Raw genomic sequence first — 20,315 nt, 5'->3', positions numbered from 1 at the left:
GTGCCACCACTGCCATCACACTTTCTTAAGCCCAAGGCTGCCTCAGGAGAGGAGCAGGGGTGGCCACTTCCCAGGCATGCACTCCTTGTGCTCTTCAACCCACAGAGGTAGGAACACAGAAAGAGCAACAGTTTGGGGAGGCTTAATTCAGTTTACACTCTTATCTGTATGGGCCAAGGAAGCTGAACCAACATCCTGGAAAGTGGGTGGGGCAAGGCAATGGCAAACTCATGAATAACCAGATCCATGGTTGTTAAACCAGCACATGTGGAGGGCTGATTGTATTATATAAATAGGAGCCAGGATGGGGCGACCATTGTCTATCTGAACACTACCCAAGAGAATGGGGAATCTGATTTGGACAGGGATCATTAATGGCTACTATAAGACCATTCATTATAGATCCAACCTAATTTTCTACAGATGAAAAATACAGCATTTTCATCCCTTTTTTGAAAATGACCTACATTTACAAATGAAAAAAATTGCTTCTTGTTTGTAAAAGCAAAGTCAACTTGTTTGAAAACAAAAGAATCCCCCAAAGCATACAAAACATCTTAAAATGTATGCTTCAGCCTTGACTGTTGTGCTCCAACTTCAGCCTGACACATCTGCAAGTTATCTTAACCCAGCAGGACCCTAAATATCCACTCCTGGGAAGCACCATTAGAACTGGAGAGAAACTGATGCTTGAAACTGATCCTCTCTAAAGACACTGGCCAGCTGAGCCCATGAGCAACAGGAGGAAATGCATAAAACCTGGAAGATGCTTGAGAATAAACATGCATTTTAAGACCTCGATGGTGAAAACATTATCAAAACACAGAGAAAGAGGAGAGGGGCAACCATATTGACAGCAGAGATATTTAGGAATGTCCTTACTCTAATTCTGCCTACAAAGCATCCACCCATCAGTTGGACAGAATAACAAGCAAAATTTGTATGGAAAACTTTCAATGTATAGTTTCCCAGGCTCAGGTGGACAAAATCAGAGAAGACCGAAGTGACTGGTTAGCTTGAGGTGCCTAGCTCAGACACCACAAAAAGGCCTAATTTATAACAGAATAGTGCTCAGGATGTTCTTAGCGAGAGGAGCGGGAGAAAAGAAAAAGTCAACCTCTAGCAAAATTGGCTGCTTGATGCAATTATTAGTCACTTTCAAACAATCTTGGACTTGGCATTAAACTGACACAGAGCATGGAAGCAACAAAAATATGCATTCCAATATTATTGAAGAAAAATGGAGAAAAAATGTGCAGTGTTCCTTGTCAGCTATACAAACTCTACCTAAACCACACACATTCGAAGGATTACATAAAGACACATCAGTGTTTGGGTTAGCAAAGATACAGTGCTTGTTTTTGTTTTGTTTGTTTGTTTGTTTTAGTGAGAAGAATGCCTGAAAATTGTGATAACGTATGAGTATCATCACAACAAGGCAAGTGGGAAAAATACAACTGTGGATAAAGTTGTTCTGTAACACAGAACCAGAACCTGAGCATACATTTGTTCAGGGGACAGTTGTATCCCTGGATTACAAATGGCATTTCAGAAGTTTAATTATTATGCAAAAGGGATGCAGAAACAGACCCATCAGTGCTAATAATGTTACCTCTCCAAGATGTGTGGAAATAAGTGTTTAGTGAGAACTGTAAGGTTTCCTCTTCAGTGTCAAAAGACAGCATGTATCACAAAGAATGTAGTACAGATCTCTCCCCATGTCAAAACCCTTTCACCTGGTTTTAAAGACAAACCTATAGAATATAAGAGAGAAAGCATTCCCAAAGCTCTATCAAACATTTGAGGGAAAGGCCAAAGGAACATAGGAGGCCAGAATATGCCTTTTGAAAGTGCAGACCTTCCGTCACTGCAGTTGCAAAGAACAGGAGCAAACACGTTCCTGGAAATTGTGGCTAAAGCATCATCCTCTCTTCTGCACTCTTGCTTCCTCTTCTGTGATCCTGAGTTTGTATGTACTTCAATGGTCTTGTTTATCACAACTTTTAACTGGCAGATCCATCACAAACTACAGTGGGTTCTGATCCCTTGCAGTTGAAGCTTGTTGTCCAATAATCCACATTTGCAAAACCTTTCAGGGTGATGGAGGGGGGGAGGGAGGAAAAAATAATGGAAAAGTCTGTTTTGCATTACCATTCCTTTTAAAGACAATGTTCTTTATAAGCTCTTTTCTCCATGAATTAAACTGATCTTTCTGAATTTATTTTTGCTGTTAGATCTAATGATGCCCCAAGGCACTTCTTTCCTTTCCACCGAATGGCAGTCAAATTAGAAACAGCAAATCCTTAAATGCTACAATAACACCCTGCTTGTACTCTGCGTAATACTGAAGTGAACTATTCTATACATTTTTCTTGCCCCCAAACAGAGGTAACAGGGGAACCTAAACCTAGTAATGGCTTAAGTTATACTTTGTAGTTCCTTTCTTTTTTCAAAACACTGAAACTTCACATAGTACAGTATCTTACAAAACCAAGGAATATATTCCATTACAGTATAGGCTAATATTTGCAATATCAGACTGAGTCAAAGAAATAGGATCCTGACCTAAAACAGAGGTGGGCAACTGTCAGAAACATGGGGAAACACACAGCTCCTCTGGGAATGACCAGAAGTGATAAGATATTTCCAGAAATCAGTCAAAATATGGCTGATTTCCAGTTTTGATTATTTTTGTTTTTGTTTGGTTGGCAAATTTGGAGTAGTACTGGCCTGGGGTGTCAAACTGTCATATTTTTGCAGTGGTCTGATTATGTTTTTAAATGATTTTTGACCAACTTTTTGGCCAACATATTTGGGAGAGTCTGAGGGCTCCATGGGTCTCAGGAGGGTTCTAGGGCTGGAAAACATATCCTCCAAAGGGTGCATGTAGTCCACAGACCACATTTCCCCACTTCTGACCTAAAACAGAGATATCTGTTAAACATTAAGGTATCTGTTAATCTTTAAAGTGCAATAAAACTCTCTCATTCTTGCTAAATCAGACTGACATAACATTTATATAAGCCCCTTCTTTATTCCCTCTCCCCATTCTACATTGTTTTCTTTGAAATGTAGCTAAACATGATCCATCAAGATAGATGTACCATAGGTATGTTCAGTTGTTCTTGGCCTGCAGTGCATTAAGCACAGAACTTCTCACAATTGCAAGGCATCCTTCCAGGGTAAGGAAGAACCAATCAAGAACAGCACATTTTGTGTACACAGAGTGTATGCATTTTCTCCTATAGAAAGAGTGTTGAAAACATTTTCTCCTTTATTGCATAATAATATTTAGAACATTTGGGGAGAAGGAAAAAAATATATAATCAGCTGTAAGTCATGCATTGCCATCTTCCAGCACATCAGAAACAATTTATAGCACTGAACAACACAAAATGCTACAGGGGCCCATCTGCTGCAACGCAGCATCAGCTGAAGCTGCAGTATCAATACTCACCAATATCCCCAGCTTCCAATTCCACCACCAGAGCTTCACAATGTTCTCTACACAATGAAGAAGGGATAACATTCAAGGTAAGTTGGCCACTCCCAACCACAAAGACACTCTGCAGCCTGTAGGTCTGCGAAATATAAAAGGAGGAAACTTCAATTATCCTGATCAGAGCTTCCAGTCAGAAGAAAATAAAACAGCACTTTCATATAACAATGAACAGCATAGAACAACCAAATTTTAAAGAGATCACAATTTTAGTCTGTTTTGGGGGTGGGAATGGGGAAGGAAAAATAGTCTTGTGGAATCTTTAAGACTAACCAAACTGGTTAGTCCTCCTGACAATCTCTGCTACAAGATTATTTTTTCATACCCTTTCAGCAGAGGAATCAAAGATGTAGAAGAACTGTTTACTACAGTGCTGTTATATACTATCAAAAACCTAGCCAGAACAGAATAGAACAGACAACATAGCAAAGCGGCTTGTCCCTTTAAAACAAGCCATGCTTGATGCCACTTCTGCACTGTGTATTTACACTTAATAATTTCTCCCAGTGGTTGCCTCTATCTGTGAAGAGAAGTACACACACAGGCAGTAATCATCCCAACCATTAATTTGAGATGCTAGAACCACCAAGCATAAGATCCACTGAAACAGCTGCATGAATCAGACCGACAACTATAGAAAAAAGGCCTCTTGGTAGACCTAGCACTCACGAACAGCCTGGGTATGAGACAGGAAGTAGAACTTACAGGGACCTAGTACTTATGCTCACCTTTGCTTGCAGGCAAACATGACTAAATATTTGTTTGACAATGTCCCCCCACAACAGCAATCCAAGAGTGCAAGCTGCAAAGGAAAGGCCAAGCGGTGTGTGTGTTTTGCTGCTTATAGAATTTGAGGTACTTCCTACAGTAGCACTCAATCAACTTCTACTCCAACTATCACTTATCTTAGGAAACCACTTTGGGTATGCTTATCCGTAGAGGAAGAGATCTGACAGCTACAATTTTTAACTCAACTAGAAAAGCCAGCCGAATGTGTAGACTCCTGCCACTGAGACCCAGCCAGTAGTCCCTATTGTCTGCATTTGACTGATTTGGATGGCAACAACAAGATACCAGGGTTTTTAAAGTTAAAAGCCCCCAAACTGTAGGAGAGCTACCATTCTGTTGATTTTCTGAAGCAGCTGCCAGATCCTATTACTTCATTTTGCTTTTGTTTTTGATCTAAATTTCACCTTGACATAAACTCTTTTGAGTTTTGGGGGAAGTATTGTTCAAGTATTTCCATAAATATTAAACTACTTGCCTTGTCCTGAAGCCGCGGGTGGCGGATGAGGAAACAGTTTTCAAGAGAAATAGCCTTTGGATACAGCAGTGACGAGAAGATGGGGAACATGTCTTGCAGAATCTGGGTTTTATTCAGATGGTTTTGCCTACAGAACAGTTTAGACCACAAACTTAACATCATACAAATGACATCACTGCCAAGTCTATTTTTAACCACTTCAGAGGATATTCCTACCTGTGATTCTGAGAAATTATCATTAATTTTATTTTGTATAAGTAACATTTTTTTTAAAAGAAAGAAATAGACAGATTGAAATGAAGAGTGAAAAAACAAATTAATTTTAAAACTCAATGTACTGGGTATAGTTTTGTCAGAGCTTGGATTAGTGATTAGACCTCCCTGGGCTAAATTCAGATCATGTCTCTTCTACCCCAAAAGCATTATTGTCAGGGAACCAAGATGTAATAGTCACATATATTTAAGACACTCTTTGAAAAAAAAAAGAATGTCAAGTTCATCAGCAAATGAAATGCTGAAGAAGGGAAATAAAGGAAGGCGTCACCTAGTCCAACATTAACTAAAACCACATGGGAAAGAATTGGGAATCAGCCTATTTACCATTCCAGGAAACGAGAGGGCAGGGATACATTTTAGAAATCCCACTGTGGGGACTTGTCATGATTCATACTTAAATATCCTGCACCCAAACTGTCCATCACAAGTTCATAAAATAAGAACAGCACTCAGGGATACAGAACACTGTATTCCACAAAAAGGAATGGCTCAAAGAGAGCATGTTCGTACAGCACATTCATGGACACAATCGCATTCTCTCTTCCAGACCATTCCTAAGGAAGGTATTGATGCAGGGAGGGCTTACAGAAATGCTGACTGATTAATGTTGGGGAGGGGAGTGTGAAGAAAGGCTGCTGTGTTGAAATCAAGTACTGCTGCGTAAACAAGATTGTAGTGAAAAAACCCATGGTGTTGAATACAGTTTTACTGCATACACAGAGAAAGGGGAAGGGGAAGGGGAAGAACCATGTTCTGACCAACAAATCTTTTGACTAGAGAAATCATACACTATGGACTATAAAATAAGTGCAAATTAGGAAAAATATCATGTTAGAATTTCATAGCAAGAGATATGGCCATTTTATTTCAAATATTTCCTGAAAGATTCTGGCACTTGTGCCACCAGAAGCAAAATCCTACACATACTTACTTGTCCCACTGTCTTCATTCAGACTCAAATTCTGGCCAAAAAGGGGATTCCAGTATGTCTTCACAAAGTTCTCTAGTAGTGGCATGTAAACATGACATCAAATGTATACTGCAGCCTAGAGATTTCTGCAACCCTCCAGTATGCACAGTGTGGATTGAACTTTGTCCTCCACTCCTGCCCAGTTGGCCAGGGGCCTGCTCCACAATTGGTAAATTATAAATTTTACAGAGTTCTCTAAGCTACAACATGCAAGTTGCCATTGTAGCATGAAAACATGTAGCATCCTCTACAGAGCACAGAGAGGCTTTCACAGAAGAGTCGGCTCCCTCCTGGACACCCAATATACCCACTGAAGCTCCAAAAGGATAACTCCTGTGCCTGGATCATAACTGTGCACCTGCTGTCAGACAGTGCCCAAAAGCCCCCCCCCCCTTCCTCTCAGCAAATCATTTGTTGTGAGGATGTACCTTGCACCTTCTAGCTGAGGCTGCATGCAGAGGTCAGCTGTTACACAGGGAGACACTGGGGGACACTGGACACTTTCTTCCACAAACACTATATACAATAGCACAATGTGAAGCTATACCAGCATGAATTCTGTAGTGACCAGAATTCTAGCCTCAGAAACCTGTTCCAAGATGGTAACATAATACTACAATACAAACTTGACTGGGGCAATTTTTGATTTGGCCAAGTAGCAGTACAAAGAGAAACTATGAAGGCATCAGGGACAGTCATATCACCCTTTCTAGTGTTATTCCTCATCATCGTCAAGGCTTTTGGAAGATGTATACTTCAGTTGGGTCAGTTCTGGAAGGAGATGGGATACAATTTCAGTAAAAAGTTCAAACTCACTTGAACATCTGAAATGCCAGTCTCTGCCTTGGATGGTTGCTCCATATCTCAGATGAATCCTCTTGTACCACAAAATCTGTCAATTCAGGATATAGATGCTGGAAATATTTCATTTCCGCATAAGACCGATATTGCCCTGTCTTATGAGAAAGGGAGAAAATCAAATGGTATTTTTAGAACGGTCTTCTCAGACGCCCAAGGAGCTTGCTGTATTCTGTCAGATATTTGACACTGTGAGGTTACCTTGATCAAAAGTAGCTGAGGTTGCAGAAGCTTTTCTGATAGTTGCTCTAGGTCAGCCACTGCCACAAGGTTCTTCATGGAACAGCAGCAGGAGCAGTTGGCAGGCAGAGATGTATTCTGTCTACAGCCTAAGCCCAACCAATCTTGACACTCTTCGGGGAAAAAAGAATATAAGAGGTTCATGAACTCCAAGATCTCACTTAACCAAACAATACATTCCAAACATTAAAGTTGTCTTTGCTAACCCTGTTGTAGATGAGATCACCAATACTTACTAAGCTAATTCACTGGACAGGAATCTTTAGGGGTAACATATGTTATGTCACTCTGTCTAAAAATTCCCAAGTAGACCATCTCACAAACCCAGAATGAGGGCACACCAGAATACAACACTCCTGATGGCAGTGGCTACATGTCATGCTACTTTGGGATCTTTCAGCAGCTTAACAATATTCAACAAGTGACTAAGGAAATTGACAATTTTGCTAAACAAATGCAAACATGAGTGTTTAAGGCATATGCAAAATCACATTTAAGGACCAGGAGTTCTGTTTTCAACAGTTTTAATAGAAACAAGAAGTGACAAGAATTGTCTGGCCCAGTGAAAGCAAATGACAATACTTCCAGAACTCTCTTTTGAATTCTACTCTTTTGGATTAAGGAGGTTTAGGGGCCAAACAGACTGGTGGAAGAGGTGGCCTCAAGCCGCCCCATCCAAAGACAGATTGGAACCGCAGCAAACACACACTGTGGCCCCAATCTGCCTTTTCCCCAGCTGAAAAAGGTGAGGAAAAGATCCACTCCTTTTTCAGCCAGGGTAAGGGCGGCTTTTCCTGTCCTGCCGTAGCCCAAAGCTGGCTTCCAGACGCTGCAACAATACTGGTTCAATTTTTTTTTTATTAAAGAAGCAATATGAATTGAGTGACTGAATAAAAATAATTCTCTTCATCAAACTAATGAGGCAGTTTGTTTCCCATCTACATCTTTCTTTTACTTTTTGCAAAAAGACAGGTAACTAGTGTTCTGTCTTAAGAGGAAAAAAATGAAGATGAGATTTTGGTACTATTACAATTTTCAGAAAGAAATTCTCTAGAGGCAAAACAAAGCACAGTGGTAAATTCTTTTTGTCTTATTAATCTGACCTGGAATGATGTCCTTTGCTTGTGCTATCATTGTGATATGTATCAGAAAGACCATAATATGACCTGTTTGTTATTGGAAAACTTGCATCAGAACCTTTCTCAATGGATACTTGATCATAACACTGTATGCCTCTTAAGCATGCATGGACATGTACTAAAGCAAAAATACTCCATATTTTAGTTATCAGCAGCTACACTACTCATCCCTATTCACAGACAAAAAGATAAAAAATCCCTCTCCTCAGTCAATACAAATCCAATGCAGGGAGAAAGAGTTAAAAAAGAATGTTTGCCAGTAATAGGAAATAAAGAACCCGAACAGACAGGCCAAAATAAACCTGCTTCGGATCACTTTGGAAGTATGTTGTTTAAATGATGCATGTGTCCTAAGAGGCTGGAAGCCACACCAAAGCCACCCACGAGTCCTAAGGACTGGAGAGCAGCTTTAGCACAGCTTCTGGCCTCTTAAGATGCATGTGTCATTTAAACAGCATACCTCCAAAGTGACCTGAAGCAGCTTTATTTTGGCCTGTCTGTTCAGCCCCAAAGGTGTTGTTTTCTAGGAAGACACCCTAATAATAGTAACTCATGGGAAATGAAGTCCATTAAAATGCTTCTGAGACTAAATCTCTGTAAGTCATTTTTGCAGATTCACCCAGTTAGCACAATAAGACAAGAAAGCACTTAACGGTCTTGCCATTACATCTGCCAAATAGGACAATTTTTTAAATTTTATTTTATTTCATCTGATTTGGGGCACTGAGTCTCACCCAGATGATTTGGAAAGCTTTTGCTTGTCCTGATTATTTCACTCAACTACTCCTGTAGTATCTCAACTGGGCTTTTTAAAAAATAGTTTCAGGTGTATTGTTAAGGGTGTTCTTTTGCATATCAGAAAATCAGTAACCTGCATGAAAAGTGTTTCACACAAGAGCCAGCCTGTTACCCAGTCTTGAACTCCAGCATTTATAATAGGGAACACTATATCATTATTACTCAATCTTTTTTTCCTATATAAATTAACAGGCAGTTCTGTGAGACAGACATATATATGCTCACACAGACAATTTTTAATTAAAGTTTACTATTTGATTATTTTCAGTAATTTATCCAACAACATCAAATTGAGACATCATAGATGCTAATATTATCTCAGGGAGTCTAAGGAATCATAAGTGTAAGACACAGCACCTTAGATCCAGAGAACATTGAACTGAACACTTATATCCTATGCTGCACATAGACCAAGCTAGCATCCCAAAAGCCTTGGACATATTCCAGTTGGGTAAATACAATAAATTCTACAGATGGATGCCTCTGAAGACTCTTTGGAAATGCCAATAGATACAAAATACCATAGCTACAGGTCTGACTGCAGTGTATATGTTTTTGAAGCATAGGATTCAGATGCCATGCCGCCATCATCAGCTTCTAATGCCGTGATGGCGAACCTATGGCACGCATGCCACAGGTGGCACGCGACGCCAGTTTGCCGGGCATGGGACAAGGGAGAAGGCGGAACGGGCACGTGCCCGTTCCGCCTCCTCCCTGCCATTTTCGGGCCTCCCGCTGTCTCTGAGACAGCGGGAAGCCAGAAAATGGCGCCTGGAAGGAGGAGACAAAGGCGGGCGCGTCTGTCTCCTCCTTCTCTCCTTCTCTTCGCTGTGCGCAAAAGGGCTCCATGGAGCCCTTTCGTGGGGAGCGAAGGGCCGAGGAGAAGGCAGCTGGGACACGTGCCCAGCCTCCTCCTCCTGCCTTTCACTTCTTTTGCTGGCCTCTGACGGCCCCAGAAGGGACCCTCGGGGGCCGGCAAAAGCCGGAGGACGGCCTGCCGTCCTCCACAGCCCTTCTGCCAGCCTCTGACGGCCCCTAAAGGGACCCTCTGGGTCCGGCAAAAGCCGGAGGACGGCCCGCCGTCCTCCACGCCCCTTTTGCCGGCCTCTGACGGCCCCAGAAGGGACCCTCAGGGGCCGGCAAAAGCCAGAGGACGGCCCACCGTCCTCCCCGGTCCTTTTGCTGGCCTCTGACGGCCCCAGAAGGGACCCTCTGAAAAGGGGGCAGAAGCCACACCCCCAGAGGGTGGAAGCCCCGCCCCTGGATGGTGGAAGCCCCGCCCCCGGCACTCAGCTCCCATCCTGGGGGTAGAAGCCCCACCTCCAGCATGCGAACGGGAAAAGGTTCGCATTCACTGTTCTAATGTCTTTCCAAGCCCTATTCAAGTTAGTGTAACCTTTAAAGCCTGAAACTAGAAGTGGGTCTAGACTAGAGGCTAATTTCACAAACATGTACATGGGGAACATGCCAAATTTCATGTACACAGAAGACACAATTGAGATGAGGGCAGTTCCACTCAGCATTTTGACTGGGGACTATACGTCAAGGACATGGACATGTCCCCTGACATCATCCAGCTTGTGAAGGCCTGTCGGGTGCAAAATCTGCCTAACTCACCAAGAGGTTAAAAATCTTTATTTCAGCAGTATAAAGGTGCAGATGAATTATTTTGCAGTTACCCTTGGTAAACAGCTGGGAATCAGAAATGCTTGCCAATCTACTTCATCTAGAAATCTACCAGTAGATACCAATCTATTTTCTACCCCTTCTGATTCCAAGGACCTTCTCCCATACTGTTCTGCTCTCCCACTTAGGCCTTTGATGGTTTTGTGTTCTTCTGGTGAGAACCACAGAACATTTATGTATCCCGAACAGAACCTTCTTGAGTCTTGCATGAGGACTGTCCATTTCCTTTTATCCTAACACATTTGGCCTCTTTGTTGATTTTTCAATGATGTTTTGTTTCCACGGTATCTTTGAAACATGGAAGCATAAAGGTCATCCTGCACTCCCTACATTTCGCATTTCCAGACTGGGTTTTGTTTTTGGCTGATGTTCATGTTTATTATTTATTCAATGCTATTTCACATTGGAGGTTGTACTACTTGGCTCAGGAAAGTAAGAGTGGGATTCTGTACAGAATTTTTGTCACATTCCAGTTACTTTCAAAATCAAACAGAGTTTCAAAAGCAATTTAAAATATGACAGAAGTGCCTGTGTTTCAAAAGAAAATACAGTCAGTCCTTCGTTTTTGCTGGAATCTGTCCCCCCCCCCCCCCCCAAATATGGAAACTCACCCATATTTAAGCCCATAGGTGAGGATCGCAGATCTGAAGTCCCCTCAAACGGGGGGGGGGGGGGAACTGTATTGAAAAATCCTACTGACCATATCCAATCCATAAAGGTTCCATACATATTGGAACATTGAGGAAATTGACTCAGATTTATACAGAATATGCAGACAAATCAGAAGTGGAAACTGAATTGATAAATCTTAGCTCAATATCCTCACTGCACAGGTGTTCTCTGGTTATATAAAAATGTTATGTAACAGATTAGCTTTACTTTAAACAAATTAGGTGAAGTAACAGCATATTTAAGAATCTTCTTGTACTTTACGAGGTTGGTAAGCTCAGCACCATCAACCCCAGCTCACAAATTTTCCATAGGTCGGTTCAGATGTTCAGTATCCAACTTTTAATATGCATCTGCTCTGCATAGCTTTGGCAATAGCCTGCACTGTTTCTTGGAATGACTAGCTGTAAGCATTGTAGCTTTACTGGACTATCCTATATCATATTATTTACTTGAACGGGGATGTGTCTACCTCTTCTGGATTTATGCAATTATAAACACTCAACAAAATATTAAGATTCTTTAAAGAATAAACAGAGTATCTAGAAAACTTACAAAACAGCAGTAGATAATTAGAATATGTTCTGCAGCAATCAATATCACTCCAAGAAAGAAGAATGTCTCTCTGCTGGCTGAGATGCTCCAGTTCAGAAGACAGCCATCTACTACGCACTGTATATTTAATGTTTACACAACTGCTAGCCTCATGCAATCATAAATTTCTCTTGAGCCCTGATTTACAAGCCACTAGAAACACTCTGAGAGTGAAATATAACATCCTTATGCAAAGAGTAATTTTTCTAAGGGGGAAATGCCTGAACAACAACCAAAAAACACTTCTCTCTCATAAAAACTAAATCATGATCCAGAATTATGCAGAAATAGAAATCTAGTGTCTACCTTCTTTTAGACATTTAAACCAGTGGTGGACAGCAGGATGTAACAGCATATTTTGGTGTTCCCAAAGTGATGCAACATCACATCCATCCACTATTTTAATCAATTTTCAGCTGGGAGAGTCTCTAGGGGGAAGCAAAACGCCATATTTTCAGACAACTTTGGGACAGTCTTCAGGGGTCTGGGGATTTTAGATGACTACTAGGGTTGCACTTAGGAATCCTGCAGGCCATACAATGCACACCCTATTAAATAAGCCACAGCCAAAGCACAAGTTTGCATCAGCACATCACCTATATTAAAACACACCTATATGGCTGGTATCAGTTCTTCAGAGCCCTCCCCCGACCTCCATCTTGAGGGGGAGAGCAGGCAAAGAAAACAACAGGCCTCTGCCTGCCAAGTTGAAGAGCCCCTCCCCCGACCTCCATCTTGAGGGAGAGGAAGCAGGCAAGAAACAACAGGCCTCTGCCTGTCAAGAAGAAGAGCCCTCCCCTGACCACCATCTTGAGGGGAGGAAGCAGGCAAGAACAAAACAGGCCTCTGCCTGCCAAGAAGAGAGCCCTCCCCTGACCACCATCTTGAGGGGGAGAGAAGCAGGCTAGAAACAACAGGCCTCTGCCTGCCAAGTTGAAGAGCCCTCCCCCGACCACCATCTTGAGGGGAGAGAAGCAGGCAAGAAACAACAGGCCTCTGCCTGCCAAGTTGAGAGCCCCCCCGACCTCCATCTTGAGGGGAGAGAGCAGGCAAAGAAAACAAACAGCCTCTGCCTGCCAAGAAGAAGAGCCCTCCCTCCCCCCATCTTGAGGGAGAGAAGCAGGCACAGAAACACAGGCCTCTGCCTGCCAAGTTGAAGAGCCCTCCCCCGACCTCCATCTTGAGGGGAGAGGAAGCAGGCAAGAACAACAGGCCTCTGCCTGCCAAGTGAAGAGCCCTCCCCCCGACCTCCATCTTGAGGGGAGAGAAGCAGGCAAGAAACAACAGGCCTCTGCCTGCCAAGTTGAAGAGCCCTCCCCCGACCTCCATCTTGGGGGAGAGAAGCAGGCAAGAAAACAGGCCTCTGCCTGCCAAGAAGAAGAGCCCTCCCCTGACCACCATCTTGAGGGGAGAAAGCAGGCAAGAAACAACAGGCCTCTGCCTGCCAAGTTGGAGAGCCCTCCCCGACCCTCCATCTTGAGGGGAGGAAGGCAGGCAAGAAACAACAGGCTTCTGCCTGCCAAGTTGAGAGCCCCCCCCCGACCTCCATCTTGAGGGGAGAGAAGCAGGCAAGAAACAACAGGCCTCTGCCTGCCAAGTTGAAGAGCCCTCCCCCCGACTCCATCCTGAGGGGAAGAAGCAGGCAGAAAAACACGGCCTCTGTGCCTGCCAAGTTGAAGAGCCCTCCCCGACCTCCATCTTGAGGGGAGAGAGAAGCAGGAAGAAACAACAGGCTCTGCCTGCCAAGTTGAAGAGCCCTCCCCCCCGACCTCCATCTTGAGGGGAGGAAGCAGGCAAGAAAACAACAGGCCTCTGCCTGCCAAGTTGAAGAGCCTCCCCCCCGACCTCCATCTTGAGGGGGAGAGGAAGCAGGCAAGAAACAACAGGCCTCTGCCTGCCAAGAAGAAGAGCCTCCCCTGACCACCATCTTGAGGGGAGAGAAGCGAAGAAAAACAACAGGCCTCTGCCTGCCAAGTTGAAGAGCCCTCCCCCGACCCACCATCTTGAGGGGAGAGAGCAGGCAAGAAACAACCGGCCTCTGCCTGCCAAGTTGAAGAGCCCTCCCCCGACCTCCATCTTGAGGGGAGAAGCAGGCAAGAACAACAGGCCTCTGCCTGCCAAGTTGAAGAGCCCTCCCCTGACCTCCATCTTGGGGGAGAGCAGGCAAGAAAACAACAGGCCTCTGCCTGCCAAGTTGAGAGCCCTCCCTCCCGCCTCCATCTTGAGGGGAGAGAGAAGCAGGCAAGAAACAACAGGCCTCTGCCTGCCAAGTTGAAGAGCCCTCCCCCCCAACCTCCATCTTGAGGGAGAGAAGCAGGCAAGAAACAAAAAGGCCTCTGCCTGCCAAGTTGAAGAGCCCTCCCCCCGACCACCATCTTGAGGGGAGAGAGCAGGCAGAAACAAACACAGGCCTCTGCCTGCCAAGTTGAAGAGCCCTCCCCCCCGACCTCCATCTTGAGGGGAGAGAAGCAGGCAAGAAACAAACAGGCCTCTGCCTGCCAAGTTGAAGAGCCCTCCCGACCACCATCTTGAGGGGAGAGAAGCAGGCAAGAAACAACAGGCCTCTGCCTGCCAAGTTGAAGAGCCCTCCCCGACCACCATCTTGAGGGGGAGAGAAGCAGGCAAGAAACAAACAGCCTCTGCCTGCCAAGAAGAAGAGCCCTCCCCTGACCACCATCTTGAGGGGAGGAAGCAGGCAAGAAACAACAGGCCTCTGCCTGCCAAGTTGAAGAGCCCTCCCCCGACCTCCATCTTGAGGGGAGAGAAGCAGGCAAGAAACAACAGGCTCTGCCTGCCAGTTGAAGAGCCCTCCCCCTGACCACCAATCTTGAGGGGAGAGAAGCAGGACAAGAACAACAGGCCTCTGCCTGCCAAGTTGAAGAGCCCTCCCCCCGACCTCCATCTTGAGGGGAGAGAAGCAGGCAAGAAACAACAGGCCTCTGCCTGCCAAGTTGAAGAGCCCTCCCCCCCAACTCCATCTTGAGGGGAGAGAAGCAGGAAGAACAACAACAGGCCTCTGCCTGCCAAGAAGAGCCCTCCCCTGACCACCTGAGGGGAGAGAAGCAGGCAAGAAACAACAGGCCTCTGCCTGCCAAGTTGAAGAGCCCTCCCCCCGACCACCATCTTGAGGGGAGAGAAGCAGAGTTTTTGTTTGTTTTTGTTTGTTACTTGCTTTGTTGTATATGCATATGTATGCTGTAAACCGCTTTGATCATAGGAAAAGCGGTATACAAATAAAACATATTATTATTATTATATTATCTTTTAAGAAAGACTGGCTGACTGATTGATGCATGGATTTGAGATATAAGCTTCCTACCATTTTTAGCTTGGCCACAGCTTCTGCAAACTTCTTTATTCCCTTAGGACATTATCACACGGGACAAAATTGGAAGATTAAAGTAGTGGCAATGCAGGGTCATCCAGGGTTTAGGGACAAATTCGCAGCTGCTTTTCACATGGCGCTGCATGCAAACAGAAGAGAATCCAGGGAGAATGTGAGGTTAATCAGGAAATAAGTAAATTTGCAAAACTACTGGATTTACGTGTCCATTTTGCTTCCAAATTCACTCTCTTCACGTCATGCCAGCCATGTAGAAAGCAAGCCTCAGATGACTTTGTTTCCCAGGGTGCCTTGCTGTGCCAAAGGAGAATGCTTTCTTCCCTTAAAGGGATATACACACACTCTCCTCTTTAGGTTCCCTGGCTGCTTTTCCTCCTCTAATTAAGGGCACAGCTGCTGGGAGAAGACAGAGAGAGGACACTTTGGAAGTCCTCTTGGACAGAAGGGAGATGTGGACGACATGCCCTGTAATAGGAGGGCATCGGGGAGGATCTGAGGAATCAGGTAGGCCCCTCTTTTTTCTCTCTCTAGAATGTGTGTGTGTGTGTCTATGGTTTTACGGAGTTTGCAAAGGGCAGCCTCATTCTGCCTCCCTCTCACACAGTTTCTGGGGCTTTTGGGGCAAAGAGGATCCCCCTCCCTGGTTTCCCCTCCCCACGCTGGAGCATGTGGGGGGGGGGCACTGTTCAAAATGACAGTTTTGAACATGCGCAGAAAAGGTATTTCTAAGCGAGCAATGGGGATTTGTTTGTCTCCTTTTGATACCCAAATTCAAATCTGACTCTAACTAATGTGCCTTTGGGACAGTACAGACTGCCAAAAAACGGCAGTCTGCCAGCACCTGTTTCTCCTCCACAGGTAAGCTGCAGCTGCCTAACCACATGGTTACATAAGCGCTGCACAGCAACGTGAGGATGCCACACGGTGCTTACATAACAATGGCGGCACTCATGTATACGGGGTACTGCCATTGTTACAGCACCACGCCATACTAGGGCTAGGGACCGTGCAGTTGCTGCGCGGTCCCTTCACCCTAGTATGGCGCCAGCATGGAGCTTTAGCGCCATGTGTACCACATCTTTAACCCCCTGTTGTGTTCTTGTGTGTGATAACCTTTAGCAAGTGGGCTTGCTTTTCTGGGATGCCACCACTTTAACCATTTTTGGGATGGACGCACATAGCTCCCTGTGTGATAACGTCCTTACATTGGAGGCTTTCAGAAAGAGTGGGTGGTAAACTGTGGGACTGTTTTTATTACAATGTGTGTAGAGCATTAAACTTCTACATATCAGCACAAGAATGAGGATTTTTAGATGTAAGTATACACTGCCCTAGTGAAAATTTCAGCATGCTAGTATTCAGCCTTGCAAAAACACCCTATCATTAACTGCCCTGCTCAGGTCTTGCATACTTCCTTTGTTGAGTCTATCCATCTGCAATGTGGTATTACTCTTTTCCTACTGCCTTCTATCATATCAAGCATTATTGTCTTTTTTAGTAAGTCATGTCTTTAATGATAAGGCTAAAATACAGCAATCTCAGTTTAGCCATCTTGGCTTCTAGGGAAAGCTCAAGCTTGATTTTCTCTAGAACCCATTTACTGGTCTTTTTAACAATCCATGATAGCTGCTGAATTCTTCCCTAGCAAATCCATTTCAAATGAGTTGATTTTCTCTCTATCAGCTTTCTTCACCGTCCAGCTTCCACAAACATATGAAGAAATTGGAAATACAATGGCACAGACCGCTGTGGTTTTAGTATTCAATGATATATCTTTACACTGCAGGATCTCATCTAGTTGCTTCATAGCTGCCCTTCAAAGTCCAAGTCATCTAATATCTTGACTACAGTCTTCATTCTGATTAATGATTGAACCAAAGTATGAAAAATTTTGAATGATTTCTATGCTTTCATCACCTACTTTAACATTATATAAATAATCTGTGGTCATTATTTTTGTTTTCTTAATCTTCAACTGTAAACCTGCCTTTGCACTTTCTTCCTTGACTTTCTTCAGTAATCATTCTAATCATTCTTTACTAATTTCTGCTAGTAGCATGATGACATCTGCATTTCTTAAATATGCATGGTTCTTCCTCCAGTTTTTTACTTGTCCTTCCTCTGAGTCTAAACCTGTTTTACATATATGTTCAGCATACAAGTTAAACAGATAAAATACAGCCATACTGACCCCTCATCAACTACAGTGGTACCTCGGGATACGAAATACCCAGGTTACGAAATTTTCGGGATACGAAAAAATCCCATAGGAAAACATTGTTCCGGGTTACGAATGTTTTTTCGGGTTACGAAAAAACTTTTGGTGCTTTTTTCGGCTTTTTCGCACGGAATCGCGGCTTTTCCCCATTAGCGCCTATGGCAATTCGGCTTACGAAGGCTTTTCGGGTTACGAACGGTGCCACGGAACGAATTAATTTCGTAACCCGAGGCACCACTGTATTCAGTTTCTCATTTTTTCTGTCCTGACAGCAGCCTCTTGAATGCATCAGGACAATCAAACATTGCAGCACACCTATTTTTTTAAGAGTGATCCATAGTTTTCCATGACCTATACAATCAAAGCTTTTGCTATAGTCTATAATGCACAAGCTAATTTTCTTCTGAAATTCTTTGTCATGCTCCATTATCCAACATATGTTTACAATGTCATCCCTAGTGCTTCTTCCTTTCCTGAACCCAGCTTGGACATCTGGCATTTTCCCCTTCATACAGTGGGCTCTTCCCATATGCAGGGGATCCCTTCCGGATCCACACACACACACACACACACACACACAACCCACGTAAGGGGAAAAAAGCATGTGTGCCTAAGCCCCATTGAAATAATGACTGCACACTCTTGCGTGTGGTGTGGTGCATGCAACAGGGGCACCATTTTGTCTCCCCAGGCTTGCCATATGTGTATGCTCAAAGCAGCATGCAGCATAAGGCAAGCCCGCGTATGGTGTGGGTGGACTGTATATGGTAAAAGTCTTTGCTGTAGAATTTTGAGTATAATTTTCTTCCATGAGAAATTAATCCAATGGTCCTTTGCTTACTGCAATCCCTGGTGTTCCCCTTCTTGGGGACTAGAATGCATATTGAGTATTTTTGTGGGCTTTTGTCTTATTTTCCATATTTGTTGATTTTAGTTAGAACTAGAGTAGATTCTGTCTCTGTAGATTGAATATGTTTGACTGGTATGACATCTATTCCTGGTGATTTATTTCTCCCAAGTGCTCTGATGCAACTTCTACTTCACTATTATGTAAACCACCTTGAAGTTATATATTCTATTCCTTTTTTGCTTTTTCTGACAGCCTGGTCATATACTAGATGCAATAAAATGACATTTGGTTTGCACTGAACCATATTTCCCATCATTCCATCCAGCTGGGGTGATTTAAGGTTGGCTTGTGATATTTAAGTGCTGAAAATGTTCTATTTCTTAAATCAAGGTCTGATGTCTGAACATTTGTGATCATCATTGCACCAGCTTTTCAAATTGTTCTCCATAACCTTAAAAGCTAAAAATGTTTGCTCTCAAAATGAAAGCTGATGGTTTATAGTAGTTTACTGAATACATATACACATTCTGTCTTGTTCATAATAAAGTGTGTTCTATTTTGACGTCTTCCAACTTCTTTGGCTACAAAGTAACATAGCAATTCTCTTTTCAAAACCTGTTTCAAAAAGCCCACTTTGCATTGCTAATGAATTTGCAAAGAACATGTTAATAGTTTCATCTATATAAGATATAGATTAATATTTCCTTTAAGAGACCTAGACGTGTGAATATGCCTGATGTTAACTTCTAATTAACAAATTGTAAGCCGCTCTGATAGCCTTGGCTGAAGAGCAGGGTATAAATAAATAAGTATTATTATGATTATGATTATGATTATTATTTTAGGAGGGGAATTTTCCAGAGGAATCATCTCCTTAAGAACACAGATTTGATAGTGTGCAGTCAGGTAAAAAAAGTACATACTTTTAAATGCTAAACAAAGAAAGGGCTCGCTGTTTTCCAGATCCCCACAGTAAGACAGAGCTGGTCCACTGTCAAAAATTGCAAGCAAACAATTCAGCTACTGAACAATAGCCAAAATAAAGCCATATGTTAAATAGAACTTCTATTGCCCATTTTTACAAAACCAGCCCGGCCATTTAAAAATATATATCGACACATGTGTTGGCTATTAGACCTCAAGTTATAATAATAATCTGTTTGCAATGAGACTCAGCACATTTGGCAACTTCATAAAATGCAACAAGAGCCCTAGGGCATCAGGTTATAGTTCACCATGGTGAAAAGATGATGCAGCTGGGCTGATGTAAATGGACAACATCCTCTGGAGGCACCAGGATGTTTGGTGGGGCCTAAAAAGAACATAGAAACATGTGATGGGAATCTTTCTGCATGCTCTACAGCAAACCCAAGTGAGGCATTCCTATGGATTTAATCTGAGAGAGCCCTGGAAGCTGGCTGGAAATCAAACATACCTCAGGCTAAACTAGGCAGTAGAGTGGGGGGAGAGGTTGTTACTCCAAACTTTCCCAAATGAACAGAACTTGCCAACCACACCCTAGTCTGTGATTAAGGCTTGGAGGCACCATTCAAGGATTCTGAAATGTAAGAACCCTGCTGCTATCAACTCTGTTCCTTCAGGCATGAACTGCAATATATTGCTGACAAGGCACATTACTGATATGCCATATGAAAATTTCTGTATAGTTTTTTTCTCACCACTTTAAAACACACACCTCTGAAAGTATTTAAGAATTTCTTCACAGAAATTTACCCTGCCATCTCCCCACAATTTCCATTTCTGGTTTTCCAAGTAAGCTCCAAGAAGAAACAAAGGTCAATGCACATTAGGCCTGTATTGGCTATGTCAAGGCATTACATATGTAAGAGAAACAAGTCATTAGGCCTGTATTGGCTATGTCAAGGCATTACATATGTAAGAGAAACAAGT

The 20,315-nt window shown here is 43.3% G+C and overlaps 1 protein-coding gene across 3 annotated transcripts in view; it reads right to left on the bottom strand.

Moving 5' to 3' along the window:
- Positions 1 to 6: 6 nt before the first annotated feature.
- C4H6orf89 (chromosome 4 C6orf89 homolog) overlaps positions 7 to 20,315 on the bottom strand; it is a 37,420-nt gene continuing 17,111 nt past the window's right edge. For all 3 annotated transcript variants that reach the window (XM_042465354.1, XM_042465352.1, XM_042465351.1), the window contains 5 exons: positions 7,069 to 7,220; positions 6,826 to 6,965; positions 4,764 to 4,890; positions 3,458 to 3,581; positions 7 to 2,089 (listed from right to left, as the gene is read on the bottom strand). In XM_042465354.1, coding sequence (XP_042321288.1) covers positions 2,004 to 2,089; positions 3,458 to 3,581; positions 4,764 to 4,890; positions 6,826 to 6,965; positions 7,069 to 7,220 — 629 coding nt within the window. In that variant the 3' untranslated portion in view covers positions 7 to 2,003. The remainder of the gene's footprint in view (positions 2,090 to 3,457; positions 3,582 to 4,763; positions 4,891 to 6,825; positions 6,966 to 7,068; positions 7,221 to 20,315) is intronic.

The sequence above is a fragment of the Sceloporus undulatus genome, chromosome 4, assembly GCF_019175285.1.
Source record: "Sceloporus undulatus isolate JIND9_A2432 ecotype Alabama chromosome 4, SceUnd_v1.1, whole genome shotgun sequence".
NCBI classification, from domain to species: Eukaryota; Metazoa; Chordata; class Lepidosauria; order Squamata; family Phrynosomatidae; genus Sceloporus; species Sceloporus undulatus.
The sequence above is the reverse complement of the archived record's forward strand: the minus strand, read 5'-3'. Positions and strand labels throughout refer to the sequence as shown.